General features: G+C 38.8%; 1 protein-coding gene across 1 annotated transcript; it reads left to right on the forward strand.

Annotated features, from left to right (window-relative positions):
* On the forward strand, positions 1–834 carry LOC145577885 (uncharacterized). The gene is made up of 2 exons (XM_081635306.1): positions 1–101; positions 270–834. Exons 1-2 carry the CDS (start codon positions 1–3, stop codon positions 832–834), a joined length of 666 nt encoding a protein of 221 aa, XP_081491432.1.
* Positions 835–19,562: the final 18,728 nt, after the last annotated feature.

A 19,562-nucleotide genomic window follows, 5' to 3' on the forward strand; every position in this document is an offset into this window, starting at 1 on the left:
ATGACAACGCCGGCTACGCCGAAGAATACTGATCAGGTTAAAAAAGTGTATGTAGACAGGAGCTCTACTATGAACAACTGTGGTGCACGCATGCGTTATCTGTCAGTCCCCTGAAGGGGACAAGTATGAGTATGCACTATGGTTCAAGTTCCAGGCCTCAAATAATGAGGCAGAATATGAAGCCCTGCTAGCCGGCATCCGCATGTGTAAGGCGACAAGTGCAACCAAAATTGACGTCTGTTCTGAGTCATAGTTACATTGGTCGTTAGCCAATACCATGATGAATATGAGGCCACTTATCTGGCTATGATCAAATATCTTCAGGCGGTCAAAACTGAAGCTGGAACACTTGAAGAATTTCATTTGGGTCAAGTGCCTAGATATGAGAACAATCAAGCGGATGCTTTATCAAAGCTGGCATCATCTACCTCCTATGATACGCCTCGGTCGGTCTTTTGGGAAGTGACGGAAAAACGAAGTATTGTTGAAGAACAGCCCATTGGAGTACTTGACCAAAGCTCAACCTCGATGGATGGTATCCAGGCATACTTGCTGGACGACACGCTGCCTGATTCAGTCCAAGAGGCAGCTGTCATGAAACAGCGTGCTACAAACTTTGAGATTCAAAATGGAGAGCTCTTTAAGACGGGTTTCTTAAAGCCTCTATTGAAGTGCATTACCCCTGAAAAGGGTCAAGAAGTTCTCGAGGAGTTGCACTCTGGATACTGCGCCTCCCATATAGGCTGCAGGTCGCTAGTAGTCAGGGCCAGGCGGCAAGTATATTTCTGGCCCACTTTTGAGTCAGACGCTATGGAGATAGTGAAAAAAATGTGACAAGTGCCAAAGGTTTGGCAGGTTAATCCGTCGTCTGGCCACTGACCTGACGGCTATCCACAGCCCGGTTCTGTTTGCAAAATGGGGTATGGACATTCTGGGTCCGTAGGAAACGCTATATCCTCGTGGCTGTTAATTACTTCACCAAGTGGGTGGAGGCAGAGGCGGTCAAAAACATCAAGACAAAGGATGTCATCTCCTTTATTTGGAAGAATATCATCACCCGGTTTGGGGTACCTATGTCTATGGTGTTTGATAATGGCCCTCAGTTTGAGACACCTCAGCTCAAAAATTGGTTGGGTGATCAAGGGATCTCACATTATTTTGCATCAGTCGGCCGACCCCAAGCAAATGGCCAAATTGAAGCCTTCGACAAGCTAATCTTAGATAACATTAAGAAAAAAATTGAAAGAGATGGCGGCTTATGGGAAGAGGAGTTAACTCATGTCCTATTGCCCATCAGAACAACCAAAAAAGGGGCAACCGATAAAACCCCATTTCTCATGGTGTATGGTGCAGAGCCCGTCTTGCCTATTGAGCACTATGAACCAACTCTCCGAGTCATGCTATATGATGGAGAGGCAAACTGGGAGGCCATGCGGCTGGCATTGGGTTCACTCATAGAGCGTAGGGGCAATGCCGCCATGAGTCATGAGATTTACCGTTTGAGAATTACTAAATCCTACAACAAAAGAGTACACAAATGACCCTTGAAAGTGGGGGACTATGTGCTACGGAAAATGGAGGCAACCAGTAGGTTCAATGAGCAAGGCAAGCTGACTCCTAATTGGGAAGGCCCCACCGGATCTATGAAGAAGTAAGAGGCGACACCTATCGTCTGGAAACCCTAGGCAGCAAGAGGTTAGCCAGATCTTGGAATGTAGACAACTTACAGAAATACTACTTCTAAGAAATTGTTATTTTTTTTGTAAATGGAAAGCCTATCAATGAAGAGATACTTTTCGTTTTCAATCTTGTTATTTATTGCTTTCATTACATGCGATTTATGCTGAGAACACCGTCTGTGCAATATACAAACTTCCCAATCTCACAAAGTAAATAAGCTAAGTCCAAAAAACTTATTGGTTCAAACGACTGTCCTAAAAACATAGGAGGCCAATGGTCGGATAATATCAATTAAAAACCATCTACTCTAACAAGAGCACGACATCCGACGACGCCCATCCGGGTGAATTCCCCGCAAAGAGTATCCCCCATTTGGGTGACACATTGCTCTACAAACTTATACAGACGACCAAAATTGATTGGCCTAATTGGCCAACTCTTAGCCGTCTGACCTAAGTAATCTAAAATGAACGCAACCGGAGATATATGAAATCATGTGTCTAGAGGCACAGCCGGTGTTAAATCAAAGTTCTTACTTAGGTTATAACTTGAAGTTATGTACTCTTAAAAAGTCCTCCCAATGGAGCAAAAGGACATGGAATGTATAGTTGGATCACAAACACCCCAGACGGTAGGAAGAAGAGTATTAAAACTAACTAAACTGCCTAGATCAACAGTTTACCCGCCTGTATGTTGGTCGGGTGTGTGCTTGGTTTGGGGCAATCACTAATGTGATTGATTGACTTAGGAACATGTCATACTCTTCAAAGTATCAAAAGTTCCTAAGACAATCAATTAAGGTTTGAAACCAACCACACAGCCTCTTAAGGGTAAAAAGGGCAGCCGGATGATTGCCGCATGCAATTAATAAGTTAAACAAATTCATGTATATGTGAAGATATAAAGAAAATAATTTTTTTTTTGCAAAAAGTAAATCAAATTAAGCAAAACCAACTCAGTCGGTATTTTTCATTAAATAAACCCGACCAAATGGCCGGGGAAGAAATTGTCACACCGGATCCACATCCGAGAAATAGAGAGATTGTTGATTAACATCCAAAATACACGGCACGCAGGTTGGAAGTGCAGATGGCCTAAAGCCGAATTGAAGAAATTGAAGCTAAGATTACTAAGGCTCAGTCGGGGCACCCGAACCATCCTTCTCAGGCGGGGGCAGAGTAGTATTCACTTGAGTGTTCTCTCCTTGTTCTCGCTCTTCCCCCCCACTGCCTGCATCCTGGATTGGCTCTTTGTAGACACCCAAATGTGTCTCCCCAAAAACCAAACCCAGTGATGAATACCTTTTGCGTCGAATCATAATCGAATGAGGTGAAAGTGTGAAAGGTCACGTGTTGCGGTTAGTTTTTATTAAAAATCCTTCCTTTCTGTTTTCGAAAAACAACTCTATTTTATGAAAACAGCCAATCTAGTTTAGTTTGGTCCACAACAAGGGTCCAATAATAGTGTAGTTGGATGGGGCTTGCAAAGAGCTTTCCAACGATATGTTATAAGCCCAATTCCGATGAATAATGAGGAAGTGATGGCCAAAATACTAAAATGGGTCCGGTTTGATCTTTACATGCTGCCCAATGATCTAGGGGAGGGCCCAATGTTAATTATTATTCCTAAATTTATTAGAATTGATTATAGTCTTCTAGAATTCTTTAGAAGGTTCTCTTTAATCCTAATAGAATTAGAATTAATAATTAGATATTTTGATAAGTTTTATTTGGAATAAAATATTATTTTATGAAAAATACGTTTTTAGTTTTCATACGGACTTTACAAATCAATTTTGATTGATAAGTGGACTCCGTGTTTTAAAGCGCGTAGGAATCTAGGCTGTCGCCAAACGACAGGCCTGTCGCTACGCGACAAGCCTTGTCGCCACGCGACAGAGCCTGTCGCCAAGCGACAAAGTCGGTTTTGCAGCGACAGAGTGGAGTTTTATTCCTTATCAAATTCTACTTATTTTCGGACTGTTTTCTTATAAATAGGGTCCTGAACCTCCGTTTACAATCATCGACAATCATCAATCATCATCTACAATAATCAATTCTCTCTATGCTCTCGTCTCTCTAACTTTTCTCAAACAAAATTCCGCATACACGAGATCTAGAAACACCTAGCCAAGTTCGAAGTTGCCTTCGCCCTAGACGTGAAAGGTTATAATTTCTGAGGGTTTGGTCCCTAATCTCTATTTAAATTATTTAATTTAATTGTTTAATTTTATACTTTTCCTTGAAGTTACTAACGCGTGTATTTTGTTATTAGAAAGAGATACGAGGCATCAAAGTATGTAATCTTATTGCTCTATTCTTGTAGAAAGCATGTTTAAATTTGTTTAATTCCTAGTATCATGTTAGGATGTTATTATTGCTTTCTAGTATCATGTTTAGGGTGCCTTTTACTCTTTTTTAATATCTTGTTAGTACCATGTTAGGGCTAAAGCTTTGATCTTTAATGCTTAGTGACATGCTAGGGTTTGTTATTAATCTTGTTAGTATCATGCCTAGGATCTTGCTAATATTATGCTTTAACATGATTATTTTTATTATGATTGTTATTATGATTATAATTATGATGATTATTATTTTGTTGCTTGATGCTTATTTACTGTTATTGCTTGATCACGCCTTTTATGCATGTTTAAAGGGAATTTGTACTTGTAATCACGCTTAATAAGATAATTAATAATCTTGTTTAGGGTTAATATGATTATAATTCAAGTGATCGCCAATAATAGTTTTGCTTGTGCATTAAATTCAGCCAACATAGATTAAACAGGTTTAGGGTTAATCTGTTGTTTGCATGCTAGTCAGAAAGCGCACATGAATACGAGAAGAATGAATTAGAGGCCTATTATTAGGGCAGGTTCAATCTCTTTTAGGTTAGATTTGTACCTTCATCCCCGAACCCTATTTGGTTCAAGACCTTTTGGAGTTGACGATCTCATGGATCGTTAAGGGGTGTAATCTTCACCTTGTGAACGGTTTACAAGTTCCTAAAACTTGTTGGCGACTCTTTTGCTCTAGCTTCCTTCCCTTTGGACGCCACCATGCTTAAGTGTATGATCACAGTGGGGTTCAAGCTTAGGGTTAATGGCTTGAAATATTCCCTACACTCTTCCTCCTCGATCTCTTTGTTTACCCAAGTGTCGAATGATTCCGATTCTAGCCTGCCCTTTTCCCTAGTCGCCAGGACCTCATCAGCATACTAATAGACCAAGGACCAGATGCCATATTCCTTCCCCGGATGCAAAAGGTCCTAGGCCATCTTCATGCGCTCAGTGCAGTATGACTCATTCTCCTCAATGAGACGGTCTTGCTCGGCTCTCAAGGTTATCTTGAAGTTGCTATGAGCGATAGCCATCTCATTCTTCAGCCGGTCGACGTCTGCGCAGAGAGTAGTATTCTCCTTTTCGACGCCTTCCAGGGTTTTGAGGACCGCTTGGGTATTCTTGAGCACAACCTCAAAGTCAGTAGCCTTCTTGTTGGCAATCTCTAAGGTAGCCGTCAGACACTTGATGTTGTCCACCTGCACCATTTCTAACGCTTTAGACTTAAGATCATTTATTGTATTTTGGTATTGGGCAACGTCTGCAGAATCTTTTGCCGCTTTATTGGCTTGCTTTACCTCTTCCTGCTTGCAGGCATACGAATTCTGCAGCCCATCCACTCTCAGCAAAGCATGCATGACACAAACGGTGTGTCAGAAATAAATGAATAAAAACTAAGATTTTGCAAAGAGATACTCTACCTCATATAGCAGGAGGAGAATGCGTTCAACATTAAACGTTTGGATCCCAAGGAGAGCCTCCTTATCCTCCTTGGGGATGGCCCTCTGCATGGCCTTGGAGTATTGTTGTACGTCCAACCATCGGGGGGATTGATCTGCACCTTAAGCAAGATTGGGTAAGTGAGCTATATAGGCGACACCTATCTGCTGACGGTTGCTTGACGATCCTTCAAACGTTTGCTGAGAGTGAGATTTCACCCGCAGGGGCTAGCCAAGCTTAGACGGAGTATCAAAAAGATTAGCCATACTTTCGAGAATCTGCAGATTATCATAACCTGTAGTTGTTGCGTAAGTGGCTGTAGTCTTGGGTGGCTCGCCACCCTTCGGTACCGCATGGGCACCTGACTTTTTCCCTAGATCAATGCCTAGGCCAAAGCCCTTTAAGTTGATGCTCTTCCCCCCGATGCTCAGACAGCTCAGCCCAGACGAAAAATCAGGAGCCGTATGAGCATACGACACTCTTTGAGATTTTGCAGAGCTGGAGACATCGTCGTCTCGAGTACGTTTGATCAGCTTGGTGAAGGACCTAGGAGGCTCCTTGTTTCCACCCTGCAAAGGAAGTTGGTGATTAAGCTTACAACCGGTAGAAACCGTCTCCATAGACAAACTAATTCAAGCATTCACAAAAGAGGGGGAAAGCGGTTTTTACCTTGGCTTTACCTATGCTCCTTTTATTCCGCAGTATCCTTGCGGATTTGGGCCACAAACTGTTTGGGAGTCTTATCGTATGAGAGAATTCTCAAGGCAGTTGTTGCACAAAAGAACGCTTGTTAGTTCAGAGCTATACAATATAATTAAGCAATATAATAACATAAACGGCGTACAAATTGCCGGATGCATGATAGACCTACATTTGTCAAACATAATACTCAAACCACAGGCGGACAAGAATGCCTCGTCCCTTAACCACTCATGTTTGGGTATCCAATTTTTGGGTACACTTATTACCTCCCCAGTTTAGAGGGTGTCAGTAATAAGTTCAAGAACCCCGACTTTATGATCTTCTCATAATCCTCATTTGGGATTGAAGGGAACTTGCACTTCTGACCCAAAAGGTCTGGTTTCTTATTGTATCGGCGGAATTCATAGTTCTCCCGCCGTTTGGGGGCAGAAAGCAGATAGAACCGGTTCTTCCAGTTATCCCACTTAGACGGCTTGTCTAAGGTCATTTGATATTTAGGGTAGGTGGTCAAGGTGTACCACGCCCTCCAGCCGCCTGAGTTACTATAATCCCCCGTATTTTTAAATATTTTATAAATGAAATTTTATTTTATTTATAATATGTATTTGTATTGTTTTCGGAATTAAATTTAAAAGTTTCAAATTATTAATTTGGGTCGAAAATTATTTTAGTACAAATTATTTTATGAGCCTTCATTCTACAATTTATGCCATACAAACAAAGCCTAGTCCATTTCATTTACCTAAGTGGCCCATTAATTTTATGAGGCCCAATATTCCTACTTACCCTACAACTCTCTCTACTATAAATACCCCATACATCCCCAAAATTTTTCCCCACATAAAAGGTTAGTCTATTTTCTTTTCTATTTATTTTATTTATCTTTCCTTTATTTTTCTTTTCTTTTCTTTCCTTTATTTTTCTTTCTTTCTTTTTTTCTTTTTCTTTTTCTTCCTTTCTTTTTCCTCTTCCTACGTGAGTTTTCACTCACCATGCTTCCCAACCACCGCCGTCCACCGGACTCCGGCGCCATCCCCTGGTCGCCGGCGAACCACCAGCAGCCCGGACGGCCACCGTGGCTGCCTCCCTCACCTTCTTTCTCCATTTATTTTTTTTATTCTCTTGTTTTTATTAAATTATTTTGGGTTTGATTTTATTGTTTGAAATTAGTTTATTTAGTATCAAAATCATGTTTTTGATGTTTTAAATTAATAATTTCAGATTATAATTGTTGTTATAATTTTCAAATTTTATAAATTATAAACCTAGGATTTTAATTTATTGAAATTGGGATTTTAGGGTTCAAATAATCAATTAATTTGGGCCTTTTTTCCTATTCAATTTCTAATGATTAATTAAGCATAAAAACATGTTTTAAAGGAAGTTCTAAGGAGTTTTAATTAAAGTTATATTGCTGGAAATTTGTTTGGGTATTAATTTATGATTATTGGTTGTTTTCTAGGAGGTGATTATTCCCTAGGAGACTTTTAATTGATTAAAAGTGGCACAAAAGATTGTTTATACAAGGTACGTACATGTCTACTTAGTTGTAAGTAGTATCATGTTTAGGTACCAAAAGGAAAAAACTTAGGGTTCGCTTGGCATCGTTGTGGTTTTCTGTTTTTGGTTTTTTGTTTTTCAAAATCATATAATATATGTCGTATAATGATTCAAAAATTAGTCAAACTTATCAAAATCATGATAACTTTGAAAACTGACAACAGAAAAGTGAAAACACCTTTTTCTTGTTTCCTGTTTTTGGTTTTTGGTTTTCAAAAAAACAGAAAACTGAAAACAAAAAACAATGCCAAACAAGCCCTTAGTTTCATGTTTAGAGAACACATGGATGAAAATTGTTTGGTTATACGTTTAATTAATTCACGTGCTTATGTTTATGAGACATGTTTTGGTGAATTGATTATGTTTGTATGGAATTATGGATGCAAGCATGTTGAATTATATTGGATTAATTGTTTGTATGGAATGTTGATACAAGCATGTTTTTATTGGATTGGTTATTAACCATATTTTGATTATTGAAGGATTGGAATTAAATAGTTTAAGTGGAATGAATTTATTAATTATTCCACAAGGTTATTATTATTTTATTTATTACTCAAGCATGACTTGTTAGTATGTTGAGTAAAAATGGATTAAGCCGAAATGGCTAGGTGGGTTGACTATGTTCAACAAATTTGGATAATTTGGAAGTTTAAAGGAATTAAAGGTCAATTTGTGATGTGATCACCATTGTCCTAAATAAGATTAAAAGTGAATTGATGTATGATTGTTATGTATGGTCTACTTGAATGAGTCGACTATTAATTAAAATTGTAATCACGTAAAGTGAAACAAAGATGAGCAATAAAACTCTGGAAAGTGTGCACTTCTAGAGTATTGACAATTATGGGTTGGGGTACACGGTGGTAGCCCGTGGCCTAGCTTTCCGAGGCTTTTTTGATCAACATGTCCTCTTCTCTTTTGGTATTTACATTTTTATTTTATAATGAAAGTTAGATGGGATTCTAGACTAACTTTGTGAGAATGGAGTCGCGCCCATTCTTGCATTGCGCTAAACTTTTATTTTAAATGATCAATTGGGACCAAAATGATTTGGTGGGTTGGACAACCTCGTCTATTGCTTACTCCAAATTAAATTAATCAAATTAAATATAAAGAGTCAAGTGTTTGGAATTGGTTAGTAAGTATGGTGAGTCAATTGAATTGTCTAAGTGTGGAGTCTTGATTAATGAATTCGTGTTGCATGTTTATTTACTTTAATTAATTGAGCATGCTAGGTTTTGTACGTTGTAGCTTGTATGTACTCAGCTTTGCTGATTGCGTGCTTTTATGTGTGTTACTTTTGGTCATGGCCTTCGCCTTTCAATGACCCTGTGATGATCCAATTATTACACTTGTATTATTGGGGAGCAGTATTGCACAGGTTAGCTTGATGATGTGAAGTTCGGGGATTTAACATACGCATTGTCAAGGGATTGGTGTGATTGAGAGTATTCGTTCTTTGTGTTGAACTTATTTATGTTTTACTATTTCAATTATGTTTTGGGATTTTGAATATTGGTTTGGTTTTAATAAGGGCTTTTATGGTTCCAATTTGTAAGCTCTAACTTATTGGTTTTCTAAATTATATTATTTTAGTTTTAAGTTGGATTTTCCGCTGCGATACTTTGATAAAGCCTTAACGTTTTAACACGTGGCGGTAACATGCCAATGGTTCTCCTCTATTTTTATTTAAAGTAAGTGATTTGGAAAAGGGAGAATTATTAGGGTGTTACAGTTATGGCTAAGATAGTGCGTGTGGGCAAAGGCCTCCCAGCCGGGGTACAGGCCCTGCATTTCACAGGCGGCGACATAGCCCAAAATGTTGACCCAAGAATTTGGGGACAACTGCCAGATGCCCAAGTCATAAACCCGTAGAATAGCTTTTGCAGCATCATGCAGAGGGAACCGGAGACCAACCAAAAACGTCACCTCGTAGCAGCCGAAATATTCGTTGGCATTTGGTTGTTCGTCCTTCCAGGCAATGGTGCCGAGCTCAAGCGGCACCTTGTAGACACTTGATTGTGTCTCCTCAAAAACCAAACCCAGTGATGAGTACTTTTCACATCATTAATTATCGAATGAGGTGAAATGTGAAAGAGTCTCGTGATTTCTCCGTTTCTAATAAAAATAGTTCTTTCTGTTTTCGAAAATCTTTCTTTTCGTATCCTATTTATGAAAAACATCCAATCTCATTTAGTTTGGTCCATATCATGGGTCCAATAATTGTGTAGTTGGATGGGGCTTGAAATTACCTTTCCAACGATATATTGTAAGCCCAATTCTGAGTTATAAGGAGGAAGTTATGGTCAAAATACTAAACTGGGTCTAAACGAGTTTGATGGGCGACCCAATGATCATGTGGAGGGTCCATTAATATTAATTATATTCCTAAATCAATTAGGATTAATTAGAAGCTTTTATGAGTTTCTATAAGATCTTGATCATCCTTTTTGAAAAGATAAGATTAAAGAGTTTGAAATTGAATAAAACTCCTCTTTCTGAAAGTCCTAATTTTATTCGAAATGAAAGACGTTCAAAGACAGTCAGATATTATTTTCATGCCTCATAATTTTTATCTAAATCTTAGATGGTTGGATATCTCTTGAAATTATCTTTCCAATGATATATATTATAATATTAATTCCGAGGTAAAACGAAAAAGATATGAAAGAAATACGAAACTCTATCCAAAACTGACACCCTTTCACTATTTCATCCATATCTTTTATTCTACAAAAGATTTTAATTTGATTCTAATTAGGTTGGAAAGAAGACTTCAAGAGACTTTCAACGACATATTATATGACTTATTTCGTCTTCTAGATTAAAAGTTATGATAAAAACAAAATCCGGAAAAAACTGTCTTATCGCATTGCGACAGGCCTGCGACAGAGTATGTCGCGCCGCGATAAAACCTATTTTACTCTGATTCAAATTCTAACTCTTTTATGATCGTTTTCGGTCGTTTTTCTCTATAAATAGGAACGATTTTCTCCGTTTTCAATCATCAACGATCATCAATCTATTTTCTTTCTCTCTTTAAGTTAGAAGCTTATTCTATCTTTCTCTCTTTCTAAGCCTAGTTTTTTAAAAACACCATACGTCCATCATGAGACTTAGACACACCTAGCCAAGGTCGAAGTTGCCTTTGCCCTAGACGTTAAAGATGGATAATTTCTGAGGGTTTGGTCCCAAATCCCTATTTCAATTATTTAAATTAATTGTTTGATTTAATATTTTCATTGAAGTTACTAACGTGTGTATTGTTTTGATTGAAAGAGATACGAGGCAACAAAGTGAGTAATTTCATTGCTATATATCTTTAGAAAGCATGTTTAGATTTTATTAATTCCTAGTATCATGTTAGGATGTTGTTTATTACTTTCTGGTATCATGATTAGATTGCTTCCTATTTCTTCTATTATGTCTCTAGTATCATGTTAGGATTAAAGCTTTGATTTTTAATATTTAGTGACATGATAGCATTTGTTATTAATCATGTTAGTATCTTTTTTTTTTTACTAGAGCAAAAAAAAAAAAAAAAAAAAAAAAAAAAAAAAAACTAAAAATGACTAGAAAACGTAAACGACACCTTCTAGTTATGTCGTTTGCCCTTTGTACCTGTTCTCTTGGGACCTTTAGGATTGCACATCGAAGAAAGGTTGCACCAACTTCCCTTATTTCCTTAATCATCCAAGTTATCGAAACATCCTTACATAGGTTATCTTGCAAACTGTTAAGGAGGGAAATGGAGTCCGAAAGGAGGAGAATCCCCTGCTTTCCTTGAGCCTTTGCCCATTTCAATGCTTCGAGACATGCCCAAGCTTCACACTATACCGCTGACGAGGCTACACCACAATTTCCACCTTCTTCAATCTTATTGCCCTGGTTATTCTCTTTACCTGCCCATCCGATCCCTGCCCTCAAGGTCTTTTTATCCCATGAACCGTCTGCTTCCATAATGAACATGTCAAACCCACTCTTATCCTTTCCTAGGTGCACATGATTAAAACCTGGGGGAATGATTGGGTTAGCTCTGGTTGAAACAACATCAGTGTTATCTTGGTTCCTGTTATGGATGAAAACCTCATGGTCTTGCATTCCTTGGTTTATGAATTCCGCCACTAAACCAGCATTCCCATTGGCGTCTTTGAAGCATCTTGCATTTCTTGTTTTCCACAACCCCCACGAGGTTACTATGAACAAGGCGTTTTAAGTACCATATTTCCCATCCTCGCTATAAAGAGCAAGATATAGTTATGGATCCAATTCCTCAAGGAACTGGAAACAGGAGAGTCAAGGCAAATAGAAATGGAGGAATTCCCCCAAACCTCTTTTTCCAGAGAGCGGAAACGAAACAGATGTTGGCTATCCTCTAAATCCGAATCACAAAAGTCACAGGTTGCATCGACTGGTATTCCTCTTTTTGCGAGGTTGACTTTAACTGCAATCCTATCGTGAAAAAGTCTCCACAAGAAAAGCTTTTATTTTGGTTGGATGTCCATTCTCTAGATCAGCTTCACGAATTCCTGATCCTTAGTAGAGAAGGAGGAGCGGTCAACCCTCACATCTTTAGAAAGATAGTAGTAGCTTGTCTTGACCATGTATTTCCCTGAAGGGTGAAATTTCCAATAAGTGAAATCATCCTCTCCTTTGTGAGGGAGTTCCATGGCTAGAATTGATTTGCACTATTCTAGTCAAAGCAAAGCCTAAACTTTCCCGCAATCCACTTGCCCGCGTTCCAGTCAATAAAATCCTCCACCTTCCAATCCCGAGCGGCTCCTAAAGTTTGATTTGAATTGACCGTTGGGATTTCTCCATTCACCCAAGGCATACTAATAGCCTTAACCTCTTTCCATTACCAATCTTCCATGCGAACCCATCCTTGAAGACTTGTGAAACCTTTTGAAGACTTGTCCTTCCCATGGACGGGTTCCCTTTCCTCACATAAGGTCTAATCATGTAGCGAACCCTACATGGTTGGAACCTTCCATGCACTCTTGAGAGTAAAAGCTGCGGATTGAGATGCATCCTTGTTAATTGTTTGAAAAGGAGGGCATTTTGAGGGTTGAAATTCCACTAATCCCTAGGCCCCCCATGCTTTTGGGGGTTTTGATAATGGCCTTGTTGACCCAATGCATACCTTTGCCCCCTTTGTTTGACCACCAGAACTGCGAGATGAGAGAGTCGATCTTGTTGGCAATGCTCTAGGGAAGTTTAAGACATTTCTTAACATGTGTCGAGATACTAACAAGAACTTGTTGATAAGGACTGATTTAGCCGCTTGTGATAGGCGAAGAGAAGCCCATGAGACGACTTTCTCCGAGACCCTATCAACCAAAAACTGGAAAGCCTGACTTTTCCTCCCTTGAATATCAATCGGAGCCCCAAGATGAATCCCCATATTATCAGTCTCGGGCATAGAAAGAATTTGTTTCAAAGCTAACCTCTTATTGTCGTCAAAACCTGGAGAGAATTTAATGAATGATTTCTGAAAATTCAGCTTTTGCCCCGAGGCTTTGCCGAACCTCTGAAGAATGTCCTTAATACACATACATGACTCCTCATCAGCCTTAAAGAACAACATTACATCGTCTGCAAAGAAAAGATGAGAAATAGATGGAGACCTTCTCGAAACCTTCAAACCTTTGAATTGGTTGATGTCCTCTGCCTGGGACAGCATTCTCGAGAGGATATCCATACAGAAAATGAAGAGGTAAGGAAAAAGAGGATCTCCTTGCCTTAACCCACAGTTAGGAGCAAAATGCTCAGAAGTTTTCCTGTTGATGACAGCTTTGAAGCTTACCGTCGAAATACACTGCGAGATCATTCTAATCTAGTGACTAGAAAACCCATAGGCCTGTAGGACCTTTAGAAGGAAGAGCCAATCCACTCTGTCATAGGCCTTTGACATGTCAATTTTAACTGCAGTGAAGTTTGAACTTTTCCTTGAATTGATGAGATACATAAGTTCATGGCTTAACAGAATATTATCCTCCATATATCTCCCTGGGATAAAAGCATGTTGGTTTTTCGAGATAATACCTGGAAGAATTTTCTTCAACCTGTTGACCAGACACTTGGAGATGCATTTGTAAACCGTGTTGCATGAGCTGATTGGTCTAAACTGATTGGCAAGTTCAGGGACTTTAACCTTTGGGATCATGTAAGTATCATGCCTTGAATCTTGCTAATATTATTATGCTTTGATGAGATTGAGATGATTTTGATGATGATGATTTGTTGTGTCAATATTATTATGTTGCTTGATATATCATTGTTATTGCTTGATCACGCCCTCTCTTGCAGGTTTAAAGGGAATTTGTACTTGAAATCACGCTTAATAAGATAATTAATAATTTTATTTAGGCTAATATGATTTTAATTCAAGTGATCGCCAATAATAGCTTTATTTGTGCATTAATATTCAACCACCATAGATTAAACATGTTTAGGATTAATTTATTGATTGTATGTTAGTCAGAAAGCACACATGAATATGAGAAGAATAAAGTAGAGGCCTATTTAGGGCAAGTTCAATCTCTTTTAGGTTGGATTTGTACCTTCATCCCCGAATATCCAATCATGGTTCAGGACCACTATGGAATTAGCGATCTCATGGATCGTGAAGGGGTGTAACCTTCACCCTGTGAACGGTTTACAAGTTCCTAAAACTTGTTGGAGACTCTTTTACTCTAGCTTCCTTCCCTTTGGACACCACCATGCTTAAGTGTATGATCACAGTGGGGTTCAAGTGAGGGATTCTTGAAAAATTCCCTACACACCCGAATCTTATATTCCCCACCAAGGGGTCGTTTAAGCTTAAAGTCTTTGAGGCCCTTTTCCATACTCTCTCTGTCTCTAGCTGAGACGTGGATCCGAAAAGGGTCCCCTTCCTTGTTCCATTTTTTCCGCTCTTTTGCCTCGTTTTCCTCAAGCGACGAGAGAGGGCCACCACTGCTTTCCTCTGAGCTGGACCCAGAGGCGGCATCCTCCTTGTTTCTCTCCTAGGAGACTTCTTCTCCATCAGAGCCAGAGGTAGATGCGGCTTCTTCACCGCCTTTATTTTCGGGATCCCTATCTTGAGAGCTAGCAGTAGAGATAGCCTCTTCACCGTCTCCCCCCCCCCAAACAGCTAGAATCTTATCACTGGGTGTACTGAGCGTGCTAGAAGGGAAGTCCTCATCTTGGTTAACCGGTATGTCCTCTTCATCAACCGGTGTGACCTCTGCAACAACACTTCCAATGTACCGTCTCTCCTTCGCCGTCTGACGACAGTTTGTTTAACTCGAACCATTGTGTCCTGCACAGACATGTAGACTGTCGAATTTGGAGATGTACAAGGCTGCTTCATACACCCAGAGCCGGCACCTCCAGTCCTAAACTCAGCCGTACCAGGAGATCGACTGACTACTGACCTAGGATGTGCCGTGTGTGTTGGTGATGAGTCCATTTATTGAAAGTAAATATGCAAACGGAAAAATGTATGAAAGAGCTTAAAGGGTAAAGCGGTACCTTAAGATTTGTTTCTGAAAGGTGTCAAGCGCTGACCGGCTATAACAGGCAGGTAGATTTGTAAATCACACAGGCGGTTGGCAGACTTCCTCTCTCTAAGATTTGACTTTCTCTCTCTAGACTTTTTGGAAACGTCTAAAAGGGGGGGTAAAAGCTTTATTTATAGAGGGGTAAATTCAGGGTTATCCCGGTAATTTCCCTAGAAGGTGAACAGTTAAAATTGATTCACCAATACGTAAGTGACAAGTGTCACAGATGCCACGTGGCGCGCCACGTCACACTTGTGAGGGGAAAATGTTTTTGGTGAAAATACCCATGCCACGTGGTCCTATTAGTAGGAGACATGTGTCACCCTAGGATAGGCCCAAAATGGACCTATATCCATTCGACACGTGGCACTCCTTATGATTGGGAGAAAAGGCAGCCTTCTAGGCCCACATCCTAAGAAAGCCGCAAAGAGGCGCAGCCCATCAGTCCTAGGTTTCCGTAACCTAGGCAGGGGTACAATTCTTGATGACCCTATAAATAGGTAGATTTCTCCCTTTTCTGGGGCACTTTCATTTATTACAAAAACACCTGAATTCTCTCACATTAGAGAAAACACCTGATCTCGGAATCCGAGAAGATTTCACCTTTACCTTTTCCGCACTCTTTACTTTTCTCTGAACACGCTCTAACTTGATCGTCGGAGGCGGAGCTCCAACCACCCGGAGTCTCCGTTATTTTGCAGGTACAGGAAGCTAGTCCTAGTCTTAAATCTGTAACTCTCCCGCATGACACAAAAAACCCTGAAATAGGAAGTTACTGCTTTTTGCAATATGATTTTGTGAATTCAACCATGTATTTGTCTTTGTTTTGATAGTTCAATTATTGTATGTTGTGTAATTTGTGTTGTTGTTTAACCTGTTTTATGTGGTGAATATTTTAGCAATTATTGAGAAACCTATTTTTTGTGAGCAATTTACTTGAAATCTAGGGTTGGAAAATTTTCAGATTTGCTTCTTTGGGGCGTTTGATTGTGATTTAAAGGGGGTCCTTAATCGTTGAGGAGATTGAGGTCTTTGAGTGTTGTGTTATTACCGTTGATGTTTCATCTTCGAAATTGGTTATAGCATGGAATTGGTAGTACTATTTATTTTCTGATAATGAAATATGCTATATTTCGATAATTATCTCTATTATATAGTGGTCTGGTGTTTCCTGCTCATTAGAAAGGTTTATTTTGTAATTATAACTTGTTAATTTTTAACTTGTGTACTTATAGTGGTTTATGTGTTTCATCTATTTGAAATTGGTTGAAGTTGAAATTTGTTTAAGTTAGTAATCTGTTTGAAATTGGGTTATTATTTACCTCCCAGTTTGTAGTAGGAAGACAATGGAACATGTTGAGGGTGATGCTGTAAGTGTATGACTATGGGAATTCCGCCTTGCCTTGCGTTGAACTAGAATATGTAACAATGGTGAGCTGTGTAATAGCCCAACCAGAACAGAATTGGTTCCTGACTCTGTAAATACATGCATGACTCCTAACATTCCCATATCAAAATGTCAGAACGATATCCTAACTGCTATAATATCACCAATTCACAGTTTACAGATAGTTGAGACCATTGTGTCTAGTAACGAGGTTGGTGTGTATGTTGTTGAGCCTCCAAAAGTTGGTATGATATTTAAATTGTGCGAGGAAGTTGAACAATATTACAAAGAATATGCTGAGCAAACAGGTTTTGGCGTTACTAGGGCAAAGTAGGCAACTTAAACAAAAAAGATAAAAACCAAAATTTGTGTGTAACTTAGAAGTGTGAGTATTAGGGTCCTCCTGATCTTAGGGCTAGAAGGGAGGCAAAGAAAAGAGACAAGGCTATGGGTGTGTCCGACTAGAGGTGTTGTAAATGGGATGATTGGTGAAGATGAGCTGGGGGGAAAAGTAAGGAAGTCGAAGAAATGTTTTTGCAATGCCAAATTATATGCTGTAGTTAATTCAGATAATGGGTGGGAGGTGAGAAACGTGAATCTGGTTCATCAACATAAAGTCATCCCTAGTAAAGCAAACTTAGTGAAAGAATATAGGATGAAGCACTACACATCAACAATGAAGAAGAGGATGCTTAATTTCTATGAAGAAGGTGTCCCCGTGAGGTAGATCCATGGTTTCTTAGCTGTAGAAAAAGGCGGTGTGGAGAACATGCCAAATTTGAAGGACCTCTAACATGAGGTGTATGAGAAGAGGAAGCTAAAAATGCAAGGGGGAGTTGTCGCAGCCATGATGAGGTATTTTGAGTACATGAAAAAAGACAACCATAATTTCTATCATGCAAGTCGTTTTGATGAAGAGGGGCGATTGAAAGACGTAATGTGGGTTGATGCTCGTAGCCTGGTTGCATACAAAGATTTCGGTGATCTTGTGTGCTTTGATGCCACGTACTTGACGAATGAGTATTAATTTCCCTTTGCTAATTTTATTGGTGTTAACCATCATGGCCATTCCATCCGGCTTGGTTGTGCTCTTGTCTCCTATGAAACTACAAAGACATATATATAAGGGTTTTCCAGCAACGGCTACTGGCAATGCACAATAAGCCACAGTGATGCCGAGTTCGAGGCATAGATGGTGCATCTGGCAAATTTTGAAGAAACTGCCGAAAAAACTTGGCAAGTGTGAATTGTAAGTCTTCTTTCTCAAGTTTATAAGAATTGTTGTTTGGTTAACATTCTAGTTTCTAAAATGATTATTGTAGACACCCAAATGTGTCTCCCCAAAACCAAACCCAGTGATGAATACCTTTTACGTCGAATCATAATCGAATGAGGTGAAAGTGTGGAAAGTCTAATGTTGTGATTAGTTTTTATTAAAAAATCTTTCTTTCTATTTTCAAAAACCTACTCTATTTTATGAAAATAGCCAATCCAGTTTAGTTTGGTCCATGAAAAGGATCCATTAATGGTGTAGTTGGATTGGGCTCGGAAAGACCTTTCTAACGATATATTATAAGCCCAATTCCGATGAATAATGAGGAAACTATGGCCAAAATACTAAACTGGGCCCGGTTTGGTTCTTATATGCGGCCCAATGATCTAGAGGAGGGCCTATTATGAATTATCATTCCTAATGCAATAAGGATTGATTATATTCTTCTAGAATCTTCTAGGAGGTTCTTTTGAATCCTAAAAGGGTTAGGATTGATAATTATGTTTTATGAGTTTTATTTGGAATAAAAGAAGCGTTTTAAATGAAATTACGATTTTACTCTTCATACGGATTTTACGACTTGATTTTATCGAAAAATAGATTCTGCGTTGAAAACATGTGGAAAACCTTCTGCATCGCCAAACGACAGTTTTGTCGCCTGGCGACGAAGCTTGTCGCCTGGCGACAGAAGCGTGTTTTATTCCTTTTCAAACCGTGATTCTTTTCTATCGATTCCGGACTATTTTCTTATAAATAGGGTCCCTGAACCTCCATTTTCAATCATCTACAATCAACAATCATCATCTCTCTCTTTCTCTCTCTAAAGCTAGAAGCTTTCCTTCTCTCTCTATTCTTTTTCTAAACCTTCCCTCAAACACAATTCCTCATACATTAGTTCTAGACACGCCTAGCCAAGTTCGAAGTTTCCTTCGCCCTAGACGTGAAACGTTTGATATTTTTGAGGGTTTGGTCCCAAATCTCTATTTCAATTATTTAATTTAATTGTTTTGTTTATTCTTTTCCTTGAAGTTACTAACGCGTGTATTTTGTTATTAGAAAGAGATACGAGGCATCCAAATAAGTAATTTAATTGTTTTATTGATCTTTTGATATAGAAATCATGCTTAGATTGTTATTTTGATTCCTAGTATCATGTTAGGATGCTTTATTGCTCCCTTGTATCATGTTTAGGGTAATGAATAAGTTTCTTATATCAATTATGATTTCTATGATGCTTCCTATTTCTTTCCTAATATCATGTATCATGTTAGGGCTAAAGCTTTGATCTTTATTGTTTAGTGACATGCTAGGGTTTGTTATTAATCTTGTTAGTATCATGCCTAGGATCTTGCTATATTATTATGCTTTAGTGTTGATATGATTATGGTTATGATTATGATTGTTAATTATAATTATTATGATTTATGATTATCATGTTGCTTGGTGCTTATTCATTGTTATTGCTTGATCACGCCCTCTCTTGCAGGATTAAAGGGAATTTGTACTTGTAATCAACTTAATAAGATAATTAATAATCTTGTTTAGGGATAATATGATTATAATTCAAGTGATCGCTAATAATAGTTTTGTTTGTGCATTAATATTCAACCAACATAGATAAACGGGTTTAGGGTT

The sequence above is a fragment of the Chenopodium album genome, chromosome 14 (assembly GCF_948465745.1).
Source record: "Chenopodium album chromosome 14, dcCheAlbu1.1, whole genome shotgun sequence".
Classification (NCBI taxonomy): Eukaryota; Viridiplantae; Streptophyta; class Magnoliopsida; order Caryophyllales; family Amaranthaceae; genus Chenopodium; species Chenopodium album.